This window comes from Rousettus aegyptiacus, unplaced genomic scaffold, assembly GCF_014176215.1.
Source record: "Rousettus aegyptiacus isolate mRouAeg1 unplaced genomic scaffold, mRouAeg1.p scaffold_m13_p_15, whole genome shotgun sequence".
Taxonomy (NCBI): domain Eukaryota; kingdom Metazoa; phylum Chordata; class Mammalia; order Chiroptera; family Pteropodidae; genus Rousettus; species Rousettus aegyptiacus.
In genome coordinates, this window is record NW_023416290.1 from 19,946,398 (window position 1) to 19,962,529 (window position 16,132).

A 16,132-nucleotide genomic window follows, 5' to 3' on the forward strand; every position below is an offset into this window, starting at 1 on the left:
TTGTCTGTTCATTTCTGTTCTACTGATCAAATATAAATAATTTAATCATATCCAATGCTGGACTGCAGTGATTTTCTCTTTGTCTAATACCTTATTTACATTCTCTGTCAGGTGGAGACTGGTGATTACCTCTACTTCCTGAAATCCTCTTCTTTCTTAATTTCTGAGTCTGTTTCTCTTTTTTCTCCTTCATGTACACCTATTATCAGTCTTTTTTGCTAGATCCCTATTAAATGGTAAGGTTTCTGCAGCATTTTCTCATTTGCTTCATTTTCTTTCTATTCTCATCTTGGTACCCTTATTCCCCTGCATAGCTCTAACTGCCTTTATCTCTCCATCACTGAATCTCTCCAGCATTAGATGGTCCTATACCATGTACACAAATAAATGCCTCACAGGTGCCTACGGTATAGCCCCGCCAAACCCGAGCTCATGTTCTCCCCTAATTTTCCTATATTTCCTATTTCAGTTAATGGCACTGTCATTTACTTGGTCACCCAAGCATAAACTTAAAGTAATTCAAGGCTCTTCCTTCTCTTTAATTTCCATATGCATTCAAACCACAAGTCTTGCCAATTTAATTTCCTAAATGGTTCTCAAAACTATCGTCTCCTCTCTTTTTTCACAGTAATTGCCTTGCATTAGGGTTGAATCATCACTCACCTAGCCCATTACAATAGCATTACCACTGTTCTCTCTCCAAATGCACCCTCTTCAAATCCATGAACCACTACTTCCACCGAGGAATCTACCCACATCCCAGCACAGACTCTCTGTATACCACTTGACCTTCTGACTCTCTATTTTCATCTCCTTCCATTCTTCACCTGGCTTTCACTTTAGCACCATTGGTGCTGTTAATGATGCAAAAACACAACTATGTGTCAGGCCTTCACATGCTTATGTGTGTGCTTCCATGCCTTTTCTGCTTGGTAAATTCTTGCTCAACTTTCAGTCCCTACCTTGATGTCACCTTTCCTCTATTACCAGGGCTCATTCTGACCTCCTTTGGTCTAATTGTGCCTGTATATTTTTTATGCCATTTATTGCTTTGTGCTGCTATTATTTCTGCCTGACATGGGAGTGACACTGAATTTTCAAATCTGTGGATTCAGTTTGATCAAGAGTTTCAATGTAAGAAATTCTAGATTTATGCCCTAGCTCAGTAACCATGGGAAAGTCTTTTACCCCTCATTATGTAATATGCAGGTATGTGGCATGTTAAGATGCTTTTTTTTTTTTTCTTCATTATAGCTGTGCCCTTGCACTTGGTCCTGTCCAAAACATTTATGGTGACACATTTGGTCCATGCCAAAGGTCTTTGATATGTGGTCATATTTGGTCCTGTTCAAAATGTCCATAAAGACATTTGATCACCTACCTAATCCATTACCCATTGTGCTATTACTAGCTAGGCTAACAAGGTGAGAAAGATTATTATTAACGAGACAACCACAACATATTAGACCAATAAAACATGATAGGTTTTTAATGTATTAATCCTATAAACCAAAGTATAAATAAACTTTATGGGCTATCTGAACTTAAGGATGGTTTCTAAACATGGACATTTTGGACAGGATCAAATATCAAGGACCATTTGACGTGGACCAAATATGCTTACGGATGTTTTTGACAGGACAAAATTTCAAGTACGTTTTGGCATGGACCAAAGGTCCCCATGAATGTGTGGACAGTTTGTCCATTGTTCTAAAAGTGCATAAAGTTGATTGAATATGGAACTCCTCACATCTGCTGTTTTTCCCTCCAATACATTCTACAAATAAATGTTTCAAAAATCTCAAATTAGAACTTACCATTCTCCTGCTCAAGATTTTCATTGGAGCTCTATTACCCTTAGGCTGAAATCCGAAATCTTTAACATATTTGTTAGGGCCCAGTGTGATCTGGGCCTTGACTGCCATTTTATCTTGTGCCATGCTTCCCTTGGGCACCAGGCTCAGGTACCTTTGCTTCCCCTCAGTTCCACAAATGTGCCCTATTCTTTCCACATCCTTCACATATGCCGTCCCTTGCCTAGAATGGTCCTTTTCTGCCTATTCATTTAGAAAACCACCACACAGTCTTTAAATGTCAGCTTCAATGCCACTTCATCAGGAAGGACTTACTTGATGTTTTTGTACTGAGTAAGGTTCACTGACATTTGATCTTTAGAGCCTCTACAAACATGTGCAGATTGCACACCTTCAATAGTTCACAGGATACTTTCATGCCAAAGACATACAAGGGACTTAAATATTTATTATGGCAATTTGCTGGCAGATATTAGTAAAGTGTCTTAGAAAAGGTGAGCTATTTTGGTTACTCTGTTTTATTGAACACTTTTCTTACATACCACTTACCAGAGTTAACTGTATTAGTTAATAATCAATTATTTATAAAATTTAGATTCTATCTCTTACTCCAGATTGTACATCCTCTTTGGGAAGAGAATGTTTTACCTTCTCATCTGCTACTTGGGGACATTTTGCAATACCTGGTGAGTGAAGTGATTGAGAGTTGACTGAACTTTGGCTTTCTTATGGCTGTGTTGGCTGCATCCAGGGTCTTAAGCAAATGTAACTACTTCTCTCAGCTATACACTCATTGTAGGTTGATGTCTGTTGTTAGACCCACAAGAAAGTGAGTCGATCACTATTTACTGCTAGGTTTTTTAGTATAAATGATGGAAATAACAAACCACCTACCAGTCAAGATGCTTCATAGCATTAACCAATAAAAATCACTGAAAACACATTTTCCAGTTTTAAATGTGCTTTATCTATAAGCATAATGTCTGCATTGAGCAGAATTTCAGATAAAGTGCTAGCAAGTTTAATAACATGTGCTTTAAATCAGTGTAGTGTACAGCATTTTAGTAGTTTATTTTTCCTATCGATTTTATGGAAAGTCCTCCAACATTGAGGCACACAGGCCAGTTTCCCCTAGCAACCAGAGCCACCTGAAGGCTTCTTAATGCTCTTCCCATTTTGGCTTCACCTTATTTTGGCCATTAATTTGGTAAAAAAAAAATATATATGTTATATATGTATATATATGTGTGTGTGTATATATATATAAATACTCAAATGAAACAAAAATACTTTTATCATAATTAGTATTTTCTTGCCTTCAAAAGTGTCTCAACTAGTAGAGCTTTCCTATCAATGATCAAAATTAGAACAATGTCTTATAGTTTAATAGTCCCAGGCAGAATTCTGCATTCTGTTTACGTAATAGAAGTATTTTCCAAGCAAAACCCCTATGCTCATTCTCTCTCTCTCTCTCTCTCTCTCTCTCTCTCTCTCACTATATACATATATATATATGTATGTGTGTATATGTATATATACATATATACACATATACATAAAAGATTTAATAATACTTTCAAAACTCTTAATGTGTCTAGGGTTGAAGGGATATTATTAGACAAAAAGAAGCTTTCCTGTTGTTCTTCATACCCCCATTGCTCAAAAGAGCTGTGCATTTTCAGGCTGTGATAGGACTCTGGTCAAATCCCTCTCTAGGAGTATCAGTATCTTGAAAGAGAAAGCAGCTCTTTTTTGCTGTTAACCATGGATGGAATGACTGTATCAGCCATTATGGAGCTTTGGTGTTGGCATGGATGTGAGCTGTGGGACCCAGTACAGATACTGTCTGTATCAGGATGTCAGTCAGTCTTAGACAAGGAATCCACTGGGGAAAATCAGCTGCTTTGGTCTCCAGGCGTGCTGCCTCCAATATCCAATTAGGAAAGGAAACATCCTCATTCTCCTTTAGGATCTCCACCTCAGTGGCCGAGTCCTGACTCCCCTTCCTCACCTTCTCTTTGCTATCATATCTTTTGGCTATTAACCATGGGTTCCTTTGCCTGACCGCCTTTATCATCCAGCAGAATCTGACAGCAATCCTTGGACTGGCAGGGTTGTGCAAGAAATAATGATGACCGAATTTCTTCATGGAGGTTCAGATTCATAGAGAAGGCGCCATAGTCAGGGATAAGTGATGACTGCAGGGATTAACGTAAGAGATGAAGACATTGTCACCTACCTGGACCAATATTGAGGCCTGAGTATATATAGTGTTTTGTTCTCCTGCATGTAATACCATGTAGTACAAGAAATACCTGTAAGGGACAGTCTGTGTGTCATTGTCTCAGAGGAGACTGAAAGGAATGCAGATTAAATCATTAATATTTTATTACCTATCAATCTAATTAGATCATTTTGCTACTTTATTGGCATGGGTCATTCAAATAAACAAAGCTACGATTTTTCTCCTCACCTGAAAGAAAATGTGTGCTGAGAACTATGCGCACAATAAATTCTAGGCATATTATGAATAATCCAGATGCACACTCACACCAAATAGGCACAAGCTTCCATACTACTAAATCTAAACAGCACAGCGGCTCACTGTCTGGGGCCCTGGGAAGACTTCAGAGCCATGCAAGAGAGGCTGCGTGAGGCTCTGAAAAGTTCTTGCGAAGGCTGAGCCGGCGGGGCGAGTTGAGGGCTCCGAGCTGCCCGCCCCCGCAACTCGCAGCAGCTTGCAGGTGGGTGGGGCGGGGCGCAGCCTGGGGCGGGATGGGGCCAGCGCCCGAGCAGAGCTCCTAGTCTGCGCGCTGCTTTCGCCCGCCAGGTCCTCGCCGCGTCCCGCCTGGCTGAGCGCCGCCAGTCCTGGGAGCCGCGCTCTGAGCGGCGGGGAAGGCGCTAGTCTGAAAAGACTTCACCAGAGCGCAGGGCGTGGATCTGAAAGCCCGCCAGGGCTGCGGGTTCTCCGCGACCCCGCGTTTGAGCCGGACCCGAGAACGCACGATTCAGCTCTGGCCAGGGCGCCGTCTAGACCTCTCCTCGCGTCTCCAGGAGCCAGAGGTGAGCTTTGGGCTTTCGAGGTGCAGTCCTTGGAAACGAGGGCTCTGTTCTGTGCTCGAGGTCTCTTGTTCCCGGAGGCTCCGAGCAGCAGTCTGGGGGACAGTTCTACCAGGGCCATGCCTAGGAAATGGAGAGAGCATCTCAGGAACCGGGGATCAGGGGTGGGAGGTGGAGGGTGGGGAGAAGAGTTAGCGCCCACCTGGCACCCAGCCGCGCGTCTTTTGGCCAGGATGGCAGCTAGCGGTCCTCTGCCCGCTCGCGCTTCCGGGGACATATAGCCAGGGTGGGCTGGGCATAAGGACCCTGGGCCTCGAGCGCCGCGGGCCTCCGCTCACTGTCCAGGGCGCTGGCGAACTTTGCCTCTCTGGGTCCAGCTGATTCTCTCGTTCCCTCAGCCCCACCGGTGCCGCTTCTCCTGGCCCTCCAGCCGCAGCCGCGCGATCATGGAGTCCCCGGTCCAGATCTTCCGCGGAGAGCCGGGCCCTACCTGCGCCCCCAGCACCTGCCTGCTCCCCAATGGCAGCGGCTGGTTCCCGAGCTGGGCCGAGCCCGACAGCAACAACAGCGCGGGCTCGGAGGACGCGCAGCTGGAACCCGCGCACATCTCTCCGGTCATCCCGGTCATCATCACGGCAGTTTACTCCGTAGTGTTCGTCGTGGGCTTGGTGGGGAACTCGCTGGTCATGTTCGTGATCATCCGGTAAGCGCAGGGTCCCGGCGCCGCAGTAGCTGGAGCCGAGAGGGAGGGTCGGAGCCGGTCATCAAGGTCGGTGGTGGGGAATCTATTCCATCTGTGCAGAACTCCGGAGATTCTCAAGGGTAGCCTCTTAGAGGAAGTGGAATATTTCCTGAGAGCTTTTGCTGGAGAACTGCTAGGTTCACACAGGACAAATCCCAATGGCCAGAGGCTCTTGAGGGTTTAAGAGTTACCCTCCCCACACACTCACCCCCGCCTCTCCTAAAAACTCCGTGAAAAGGGTAAGTACTAAGGTGTGGAATGAGGTCAGTGTCCTTGGAAAGAAAATTAGTCTATTTGTCTGGCCTTTTGCTTGGTTGCCTGCTCCAGTTTGGAGCACTTTGCGTCGATCCTTTGCAAATATTTCTTGAGGTAAAATTCAGGCCCACGGAATGCACTCAATATAATTCAGAATTTCCTGTGATTCATCGGATTGGTATTATGCTTTATGAAGCAAAATCCAATATACTATTTAGGGTTATTGGTATCCATCCATACATGAGACTTTTTAGTAATAGAATGACATTCTATTTGTTTAAAATATCAGTGACTTTTATAAATAAGCCATCTCATATTTATCTTCTGAAGTGTGGGTTGTGGAGGTTTTCAAAAATATCTTAGCTTTTTATTTTCCACCGTGAGAAATTGAAGGCTTTATTTTATTATTCTTTTGTGGACTTACATGGAAGTCAATTTTCAATAATAAATATCCAAATATCCACATATATGCTAATTTTCTGGTAAGTGAAGGGATTCTTATTTTAGCCTTTTTCAACAAAGATAAAAAAATTTTAAAAATCCCAATTTTATTATGGATTTCCTTTGAGATGTATGTGTCACTTTCTGGGAGACAGTGCTCTGCTGGTGCACCTTTGAGAGTGAGTAAAAGGCTTACATTCCTTTGAGAAGTGCCTGTGAAATAAAGGATGCAAGTCACTGTTTAGGAGCTTTGAAAGGATGAAGGACTAATTTTTTTTCTTTTATTCTGGCTTTAGTTTTGAAACAGGCTCTTTATTATGATGTTAAGAACAATATCTACAGTAGCAGAGTCTGATTCTCTTGGGAAATCATCATCATAAAAATGCCTTTTATCTGTTTTTATTTGACTTGCGAATGTCAGGTCTTTTATCCTCATCCATGCTCCAGAACTAAAACTCATCATTTAAGGCTCCAAATACATTATCAAGCTCATTTTACCTACAATTAGTGTCTGTAGCTTGGTACCCTTGGTTTCCATAATTGCTTATTGCATTTTACAGGAATTCTCAGTGATGAGTAAAGGCTACAGAAGGGGGGAATATTTGGAAAGCAAATTATTTTTCCAAGTCATTAGTAATTTCAGGGCTGCTTTCCATTAGAGAAAAGAAAACTGTATTTTATATTATAATTAAAATTTTTAGGAGGTGTTTGGTACAGAGGCTGTTGTTTTGTAATAAAACGTTGCTACACAAAAAGAGGATGCTAAGAAAAACCAAACTATACCTACTAATATCATATTTAAGTGCTTGAATAAAATAGATACAGCTTATTGTCATTTGAATGAACACCTGAGTGTTTGAGTTTGAGAAAAGCCTCCTAGTTGCTCTACAACTTTTTATATGGTCCTGAAGACTAGGATTAAAAAGAATGAAGAATTCTAAAAATATGTGCAGAGACAACTCTATGGGAAGTGTTAGACATGTCAGAAAGAAAAACGAACCATTGTAGATTAACTAGGGATTTTAATGGTAAATATAAATATAAACGATTATAAAAATATATTATGTATATTTCCCAAATATATCCAGGACTAAATTTGTTAGAAGGGGATAAATTCAGCTAAAAAGTTCAGCTAAAAAAAAAGTTAGATAATTCACATACCAACATTTCCATCCCCTAACTCTATTCTCAACTAGTTAGAGATTAAATTTGATGACAAATGGGAAGTGAAGAGCTGTACTATCATTCTGGAATGCCAACCTACTGAAATGATAGCTCACTTAACTCTATAGCTAAGATGATTAAAGAGTATTTAGAATTTCTTTAGACTAATACATGAGCAAAGAATTGAAAAATAAAAACTCAGAAGAAGAGTTGACATATATGAATTTAATTGGCTCAGCAGAAGAAAGGACGGAAGATTTGAGGGGGTGACATCAAGAGGGCTATGGGATTCTCATCAGAACTAAGAGCAGAACCCAAGTGCAGGATTCAGATGCAGTTTTTATAATCGATGTTAAGGGCTGAGCATCATTACTTGAAAATATGGAGGCTCACTTTTGAGAACACTATTTTAATATATATGCAAAACGATCCTGATGTAATTCAGTAATCTAGTAAATCATTCTGGAGGTGGAATTTGGATGCTCAAATGGCAGGGCTGGTGCAGGTCTAGGACAGCCACCTCAGACCTGAGGAAAAAGTTAGGGTTGTGGGAAAAGTGTTGACATTTTTTAGACCTGTCTTAAAAACAAATTTTCCCACCTTGGGTACCTGGAATGCTGCCCAATATCTTCTGAAGAGATTTAAAGTTTCAAAGGTTTGCATCATTTAATGTCTACCAATTGCCATAATTTCTTAGTATTAGGACACATTAACTTTTCATTATGCAAACATTAAAATTTATGTAGTCCAGCCTCCCCTCTCACCAGGCTTTGGGGCCTGTGGACCTGGGATGGGAAGTGCTTACTTCAAACTTTGATCTATGTCTTTGGGTCCTACCAACACTGTGAGTATAATACTCAAGATCCTAACCCTACGTTCTCTTCATTTCTTCTTGCAGAGGTCACCTGCAATGAATGCCGTGAGGTCTGCCCCACCCATACCCCAGACCTTGCCAGGCAGCCCCACCCCTACCATCTTAAAAATCCATTCTTCCAGTCTTATTACAGCTTCCCACACAAACGGCTGTCTCTTCCCTTAGAAAAAATAAATTTACTGAACACTTTATATATGCCAGACTCATAAAGCTATCTACTTTATATGAGTTACTTTGTTTAATCTTCACAGCCATAGGTATAGTACCATGCACATTTAACAGGAGATGAAACAAAGGCAAAGAAAGATTAAATAAACTAATTAAAGTCTGACCTTACTAACTTGGGGGGTAGAATGAGCTCAGCACCCTGATCTCAGACCATGTGCTCCGGTCCATCCTAGTATTCATTTCCACTATACTGCTTCTGCAAAAATTTGGATACCTTTTTACCTCGCAGTCCTTTATTTTCTCCCATACTATTTCTTCTTTTCTTACCTAACTGAGACTCCATGAGCCATAACTTCAGCTTCTCTTGATAATTCACTCAAATACCTTGCCTTCTTGGCCTTTTGCCAGTGTCTTCCATCAAACTTTAATCCTGGATCAATCCAGAAAGTAACCTATTTCCTTTGGTTCTATATCCAGCTAATAGAATGCTATTGAATACAATAAATTTCATCTTTGTCAATACAATACTACTGACTTCAAATGTATCTCACGCCAATACAACACTACTGACTTCAAATGTATCTCACGCCCATTCTAGTTTTTCTGTGTCTTTCCTGTTTTTCAGAAAGAACCAATTCATTTTCCCATTTCCCATTAAAAAAAAAAAACTAATTTAATTAGTCCTAATTCCGACGCCCTCTAATCTAACCCCATCCCCTAGATGGTCAGTGAATGGTCTCACCCAGTTTTTCACTGCCATACTAGCGTCCAGCTGCCAGGGACGCTCTTTTTCCTACATATGTGCACTGGCAGCCACACTCCCCTCATTCTCTTCCATCTGCATCAAAGAGTCCCTTCCTTTTATCCAAGGCAAATCCTTGCTCCTGTGTTTTGAATCTCGTTGCCTCCTGCTTTCCTGCATCTTTGCTATATCAGTTATCTTCTTCCTACGTTACCTGTATTCTCTCCTCCATTGCTTTTGTTCTCAAGAACATGTACATAGTCAAGTATCTGTCATCTTAAAAATAATCAGTAATATGAACCTTTCATTTTTCCAAGTTCCCTTAGCTTCTTCTTGTCTCTTATAGGTAAGCTTCTTGGAGGTATAATCCCTCTTCTCCATTTCCTTGTCTTCCACCTGTTCCTCAGCCCAGTGCACTTGGGTTCCCTCTCAGATGTTCCTTTACCAAAGTTATAGCTCTCATGCTTCAGATGCTCATGTTAGATTGGCTGTCACTTGACTCCTAGGGAGATTTGGCGTGCTTGATCAATCACATGTCCCTCACATTCTCTAACAGCATCCCGTTCTTTACTTCCACATCTGAGTTTCTCTTAAATCTCCATCATAGACTCCTCTTCCTCTAGTGTTTCTTTTTTTTCCTTTACCTTTTGATTTTTTAAATTGTTTTAAGTTTATTGAGGTAACATTGGTTAATACAATTATATAGTTTTCAGGTGTACATTCTCATTTGACATCTGCATATTCTACTGTGTGTTTACCACCCAAAGTCCAGTTTCCTTCTGCTACCATATATTTGATCCACTTTACCCATGTCACCCTTCTCCTACCCCGCTATATTTGACCCCTCTTACCTCGTCTACCTTCGCCTCCTCCCCCACCTCACTAGTAACCACTACTCTATAGTCCTTTGGTAACCACTAGTCTATAGTCCATGTCCATGAGTCTCTCTTTGTTTGTTCTGTTCATTTATTGCTTTTAGGTTTATATCCCACATATAAGTGATATCATGTGATTTTCTACTTTTCTAATCTGGCTTATTTTGCTTAGCATGATTATCTCGAGGTCCATCCATGTTGTCACAAATGGCAGTATTTTATCTCTTCTTATGGCTGACTAATATTCCATTGCATATATGTACCACAGCTTCTTTATCCAATCATCTCTCATAGGACACTTCAGTTGCTTCCCTGTCCTGGCCACTGCGAATAATGCTAATATGAACATAGGTGTGCAAATATCTTTTTAAATATGGGTTTTCAAGTCTTTGGGGTAAATACCCAGTAGAGGGATTGCTGGATCATATGGTAAATCAATTCTTAGTGTTTCGACGAACCTCTATATTGCTTTTCATATTGGTTGTACCAATTTGCAGTCCCACATGCAGTGTATGAGGGTTCTTTTTTCTCTGTATCCTCTACAACATTTGTTATTACTTGTTCTGTTGATTGCAGCTATTCTAACAGGTGTGAGATGGTATCATTGTGGTTTTGATTTACATTTCCCCAATAGCTAGCGATGTTGAGCATCTTTTCACATATTTGTTGGCCATCTGTATGTCCTCCGGGGAGAAGTGTCTGTTCAGGTCCTCTCCCCATTTTTTGATTGGATCATTTGTTTTTTTGTTGTTGTTGATATTGAGTTGTATGAGTTCTTTATATATTTTGGATATTAAGCCATTATCGGAGGCATTACTTGCAAATACATTTTCCCATTCGGATGGTTCTTTCTTTACCTTGTCGACGATTTCTTTTACTGAGCAGAAGCTTTTTAGTTTGATATAAACCCAATCATTTATTTTAGCTTTTACTTCCTTTGCTTTTGAGGCCAAATTCATAAAATTTTCTTTGAGTCCAAGGTCCTTCAGTTTTGTTACTATGTTTTCTTCTATGCATTTTATTATTTCATATTTAGGTCCTTAATCCATGTCGAGTTAATTTTGGTGTGTGGTGATAGACAACAGTCTAGTTTCATTCTTTTGCAGGTGCCTTTCCAGTTTTCCTAGCACCATTTATTGAAGAGGCTTTCCTTTCTCCACTGTATGGTTTTTTTTTTTTTTGGTCAGAAATTATTTGCTCATATAAATATAGGTTAACTTCTGTACTCTCAATTCTGTTCCACTGGTCTGTGTGTCTCTTTTGCTGCCAATACCATGCTGTCTTGATTACTGTCGCTTTGTAGTATAATTTGAAGTCAGGCAGCCTCATTCTTTTTTCTCAGGGTGGCTTTCAGGGTCTTTTGTGCTTCGATACAAATCTAATGATTTGTGTTCTATTTCATTAAAAAATGCTGATGGGATTTTGATGGGGATTGCTTTCAATCTGTATCATGCTTTAGGTAACATGGTCATTTTAACTATGTAGGTTCTTTCAATCCAAGAACACAGAATATCTTTCCATTTCTTTGTATATTTTTTGATTTATTTTAATAGAGTCTTATAGTTTTCATAATATAGGTCCTGCACTTGTTTCATTAAATTTATTCTTAGGTATTTTATTCTTTTTGTTGCAATTGCAAAAGGGATTCTTTCAATTTCTGTTTTTGACACTTCATTATTAGAGTATAGGAAAGCTATGGATTTTTGAACATTGATTTTGTAGCCTGAGACTTTACTGTATTTGCTTATTGTTTCTAGTAGTGTTCTTGTGGAGTCTTTAGGGTTTTCTATATAGGGAGTCATGTCATCTGCAAATAGTGACAGTTTGACTTCTTCCTTTCTTATTTGAATGCCTTTTATACCTTTCTCTTGTCTGATTGCAGTTGCTAGGACCTCCAATGTTACATTGAATAATAGTGGCGATAGTGGACAGGTTTGCCTTGTTCCTGATCTTAGAGGGAAGATGTTTAGTTTTTCACCATTAAATATAATATTGGCTGAGGGCTTGTCATGTATGGGCTTTGTTATATCAAGATACTTCCCTTTTATACTGATTTTGTTAAATGTTTTGATCATAAATGGATGCTGCATCTTGTCAAAGACTTTTTCTGTATCTATTGATATGATCATATGACTCTTCTTTTTCAATTTGTTTATGTGGTATATCACATTAATCAATTTGCGTATGTTGAACCATCCCTGTACCCCTGGGATGAAGCCCACTTGATCGTGGTGTATAATCTTTTTAATATGTTGCTGTATTTGGTTCGCTAGTATACTATTTAGGATTTTTGCATCTGTGTTCGTGAGAGATATTAGTCCATAGTTTTCTTTCTTTGTGTAATCTTTACCAGGTTTTGGTATGAGAGTAATATTGACCTCATAAAAGGAATTGGGAAGTATTGCCTCCTCTTTGATTTTTTGGAAGATTTTGAGGAGAATAGATATTAAATCTTCTTTAAATGTTGGTAGAATTCACCGGCGAAGCCATCTGGTCCTGGACTTTTATTTTTGGTAGGTTTTGATGGTTGTTTCAATTTCCATACTGCTGATTGGTCTATTTAGATTTTCCATTCTCTGTAATTCAGTCTGGGAAGGTTGTATTTTTCTAAGTAGTGGTCCATTTCTTCAAGGTTATTTGTATTTCTGTAATATCAGTCACAATTTCTCCTCTTTCATCCCTGATTTTGTTTATTTGTGTCCTTTCTCTTTTTTCTTTATTGAGTTTAGCCAGGGGGATGTCAATTTTATTAACCTTCTTGATGAACCAGCTCTTCGTTGCATTTATTTTTTCTATTGTTTATTGTTTTCACTTTCATTGATTTCTGCTCTAATTTTGATTATTTCTCTCCTTCTGCTGACTTTAGGCTTCCTTTGTTCTTCCTTTTCTAGTATTTTAAAATGAAGCATTAGATATTTGGACTCATTCTTATTTTTGGAAATAGGCCTGTAATGATATGAACTTTCCTCTTATGGCAGGTTTAGCCATGTCCCAAAAGTTTCGATATGTTGTACTATCATTATCATTCATTTCTATGTATCTCTTGATATCTCTTTTTATTTCTTCTCTGACATAGTTATTCTTCAGTAACATGTTGTTTAATCTCCATGTATTTATCATGTATTTATGGTTTTTCCTGCTTTCTTTTTGTAGTTGATCTCTAGTGTCAAAGCATTATCATCAGAGAATATAGTTGGTATGATTTCAACCCTCTTATATTTGTTGAGGCTATGTCTGTGTCCCAGTATGTGGTCGATTCTTGAGAATGTTCCAGGTGCACTACAGAAGAATGAATAAGCAGCTGTTTGGGGATGGAAGGCTCTGTAAATGTCAATTATGTTCAGTTGGACTAAAGTGTCATTTAAGGATGTTATTTCCTTATTGATTTTCTGTTTGGATGATCTGTCCATATCCAACAGAGGGGTATTTAGGGGTGTTTTGGTCCATTTCTCGCTTTAGTTCTGTTAGTAATTGCTTTACATATTTCGGGGCTTCCTGATTGGGAGCATAGATATTAATATTATGTCTTCTTGGTGCATGGTTCCCTTTATCACTATGAAGTGTCCCTCAGTATCTTTCTTTACCTTTTTTTATTTTGAAGTCTATTTCATCTGATATTAATACTTCTACTCCCGCTTTTCTCTGAATGCTATTTGCTTGAAATATCATTTTCCGCCCTTTCACTTTGAGTCTATATTTGTCTTTGGAGCTGAGATGTATCTCCTGGAGGCAGCATATGGTTGTTGTTTTTTGTTTGTTTGTTTGTTTGTTTTTTGTGTTTATCTATTCTGCAACTCTGTGCCTTTTTACTGGTGAGTTCAGTCCATTTACATTTAGGGTGATTATTGAAGTATGATGTCTTCCTATAGCCATTTTATCTTTTGCTTTCTGGTAGCTCAGTCTTTCCGTTGCTTCCTTGTCCTTGCATTTCTGTTTTCTTTATTTTGGTTGGTTTTGTGGGTTTTCTCTCTAGTTCTTCTTGTTTTATTTTGTATGCTTCAGTTCTGAATCTTTGGTGTGTGGTTACCTTTACCAATATGAAAAGGATAGAGTTATATATACAGTCATCCATTTTCTTCTGCACATGCCTTATCTCCTTTCCCCTTCACGATGTTGGATCTTTCAGTAATTATTATCTCAATTTTTTCGTATGTATGCTGAATGTTCATTATTATCTTGTTTTAACTATTCTCTTCTTATTATTTAAGTGTATAATGCCCTGTTCTTAGTAAGAGTTTCACTCCTCTACTTCTATTTGCCCGACAGTCACTTTATTCCTAATTATGTAGGGTTTTTTTTTGTCATTTGTTTTAAGTGAGCTGACCCTTTTCAGTATTTCCTGTAGTGTAGGCCTTGTAGTGGACAATTGCCTCAGTTTTTGTATGTCTGGAAAGATCTTAATTTCTTCTTCATATCTAAAGGAGAACTGGATACATTATTATAGGCTGGTAGTTCCTTTTACTTAATAGTTAAATATATGATTCCATTTCTTTCTGGCTTGTAAGGTTTGGACTGAGAAGTCCAAGGATAATCTAATGGGTTTACCTTTATAAGTCACCCTTTTATTCTCCCTGAATGTCTTGAGAATTCTACCTTTATCATTGATTTTTGATAACTTTAATACAATGTGTCTTGGTGAAGGCCTTTTTGGTTTGAGATAATTGGGTGTTCTGTTGACTTCTTGAATTCCAAGCTCCAGCTCATTCCTTAGATTTGGGACATTCTCATTTACTATTTGTCTGAAAATGCTTTCTAGTCTCTGCTCTTTTTATTCGCCTTTGGTAATGCTCATTATTTTATGTTTCCTCTCCTGATTGTATCAGCTAGTTCTTGCCTCTCCTGATTGTATCAGCTAGTTCTTGAATTTCTCTTTCATTATTTTTTATTCTTCAGTTTCTCTGTTCTGCCTTCACCTTGGTTGTTCATGGTGTTTAATGGACTATTTTTCCACCTGGGCATTAATGGAAGTGTATTTTGCTTTCTCCAGAAAGAATGTTTATAATATAAAGGTCTCTCTTTAGTGTGTTGTAAAGAAAGCACTTTTCTTTTGGTTTCTAGTAAGTGGTGTCTAAGCCTCTTGGATCCCTGCTTTATATAAAGCCTTAAAACACCTTTTAAAAATTTTTTCTTGTGGATTTTAATCACCCTCACTCCTCTCAATTTCAGTCCCTATCCATGTTGGCAACAGTTTTGGTAGTGTTTGCTCAGATTCCCCTGGGGCTCCGCAGTGATTGGTCTTGGAGGGTATGGACGGAGAGGCCCTCTGGGTTGACAGTTGGGGGCTGTGGCTCAGCCTCAGTTTTGCAGCCAGGGCCAGTAATAACTAACTGTTGGTTCTCTGTGGTCCTGTCCTCCTTATATATATTCTGCCCTGATGACTGGGCCCTCCCACCAGGCAGTCCCAGGAAGGACTGTTCAGAGAACTTATCGCATCTTCACTCCTCCCGCTCCTCCTGCAGGGAGTTCCGGTGGCCGCAAGAGGCTGCTTCTTTATTTCTCTCAGTCCACTGCCCAACACCCAGGGTTCTGACCTGTGATAGCTCTTAGGCGTAGATCCCATGCTCAGACATGCTAGGGTGCAGTTTGGGTGTTTTTGTTGAGTTTTAGGTGTTCAGCTTATTGTTGTTTCAAGGGGAGAGATCTGGGGACGTCTCTCACTCCTTTATGTTTCCTCCTGAATCGGCGTTTCTTAAAGGTCATATTTTTCAGAACCTTCTCAGCAATCTTCTGTCTTTACTTTGCATACTCTTCTTACTAGTCAGGACTCCACTAGAGAAGCAGAACAAGCCAGGCATGTACACATTACGAGATTGGTTTACACAATTGTGGGACGGGCAGGCATAAGGAAAGGCAGGCTGCCTTCCCCAGGTGAAATTTCATTTTTTCAGGGAAGACTCAGCTCTGCTCTAAAGGTCTTTCAACTGATTGGGTCAGGTCCACCGGATTATCTAGGATTATCTCCCTTGTTCAAAGTCAACTGATTATGGACTTCAACAA

General features: G+C 39.5%; 1 protein-coding gene across 1 annotated transcript in view; it reads left to right on the forward strand.

Annotated features, from left to right (window-relative positions):
* The first annotated feature begins 4,760 nt into the window (after positions 1–4,760).
* The window catches only part of OPRK1 (opioid receptor kappa 1), a 30,368-nt gene continuing 18,996 nt past the window's right edge, over positions 4,761–16,132 (forward strand). The window contains exons 1-2 of the mRNA XM_016128929.2: positions 4,761–4,877; positions 5,273–5,577. Coding sequence (XP_015984415.1) covers positions 5,321–5,577 — 257 coding nt within the window. The 5' untranslated portion in view covers positions 4,761–4,877; positions 5,273–5,320. The remainder of the gene's footprint in view (positions 4,878–5,272; positions 5,578–16,132) is intronic.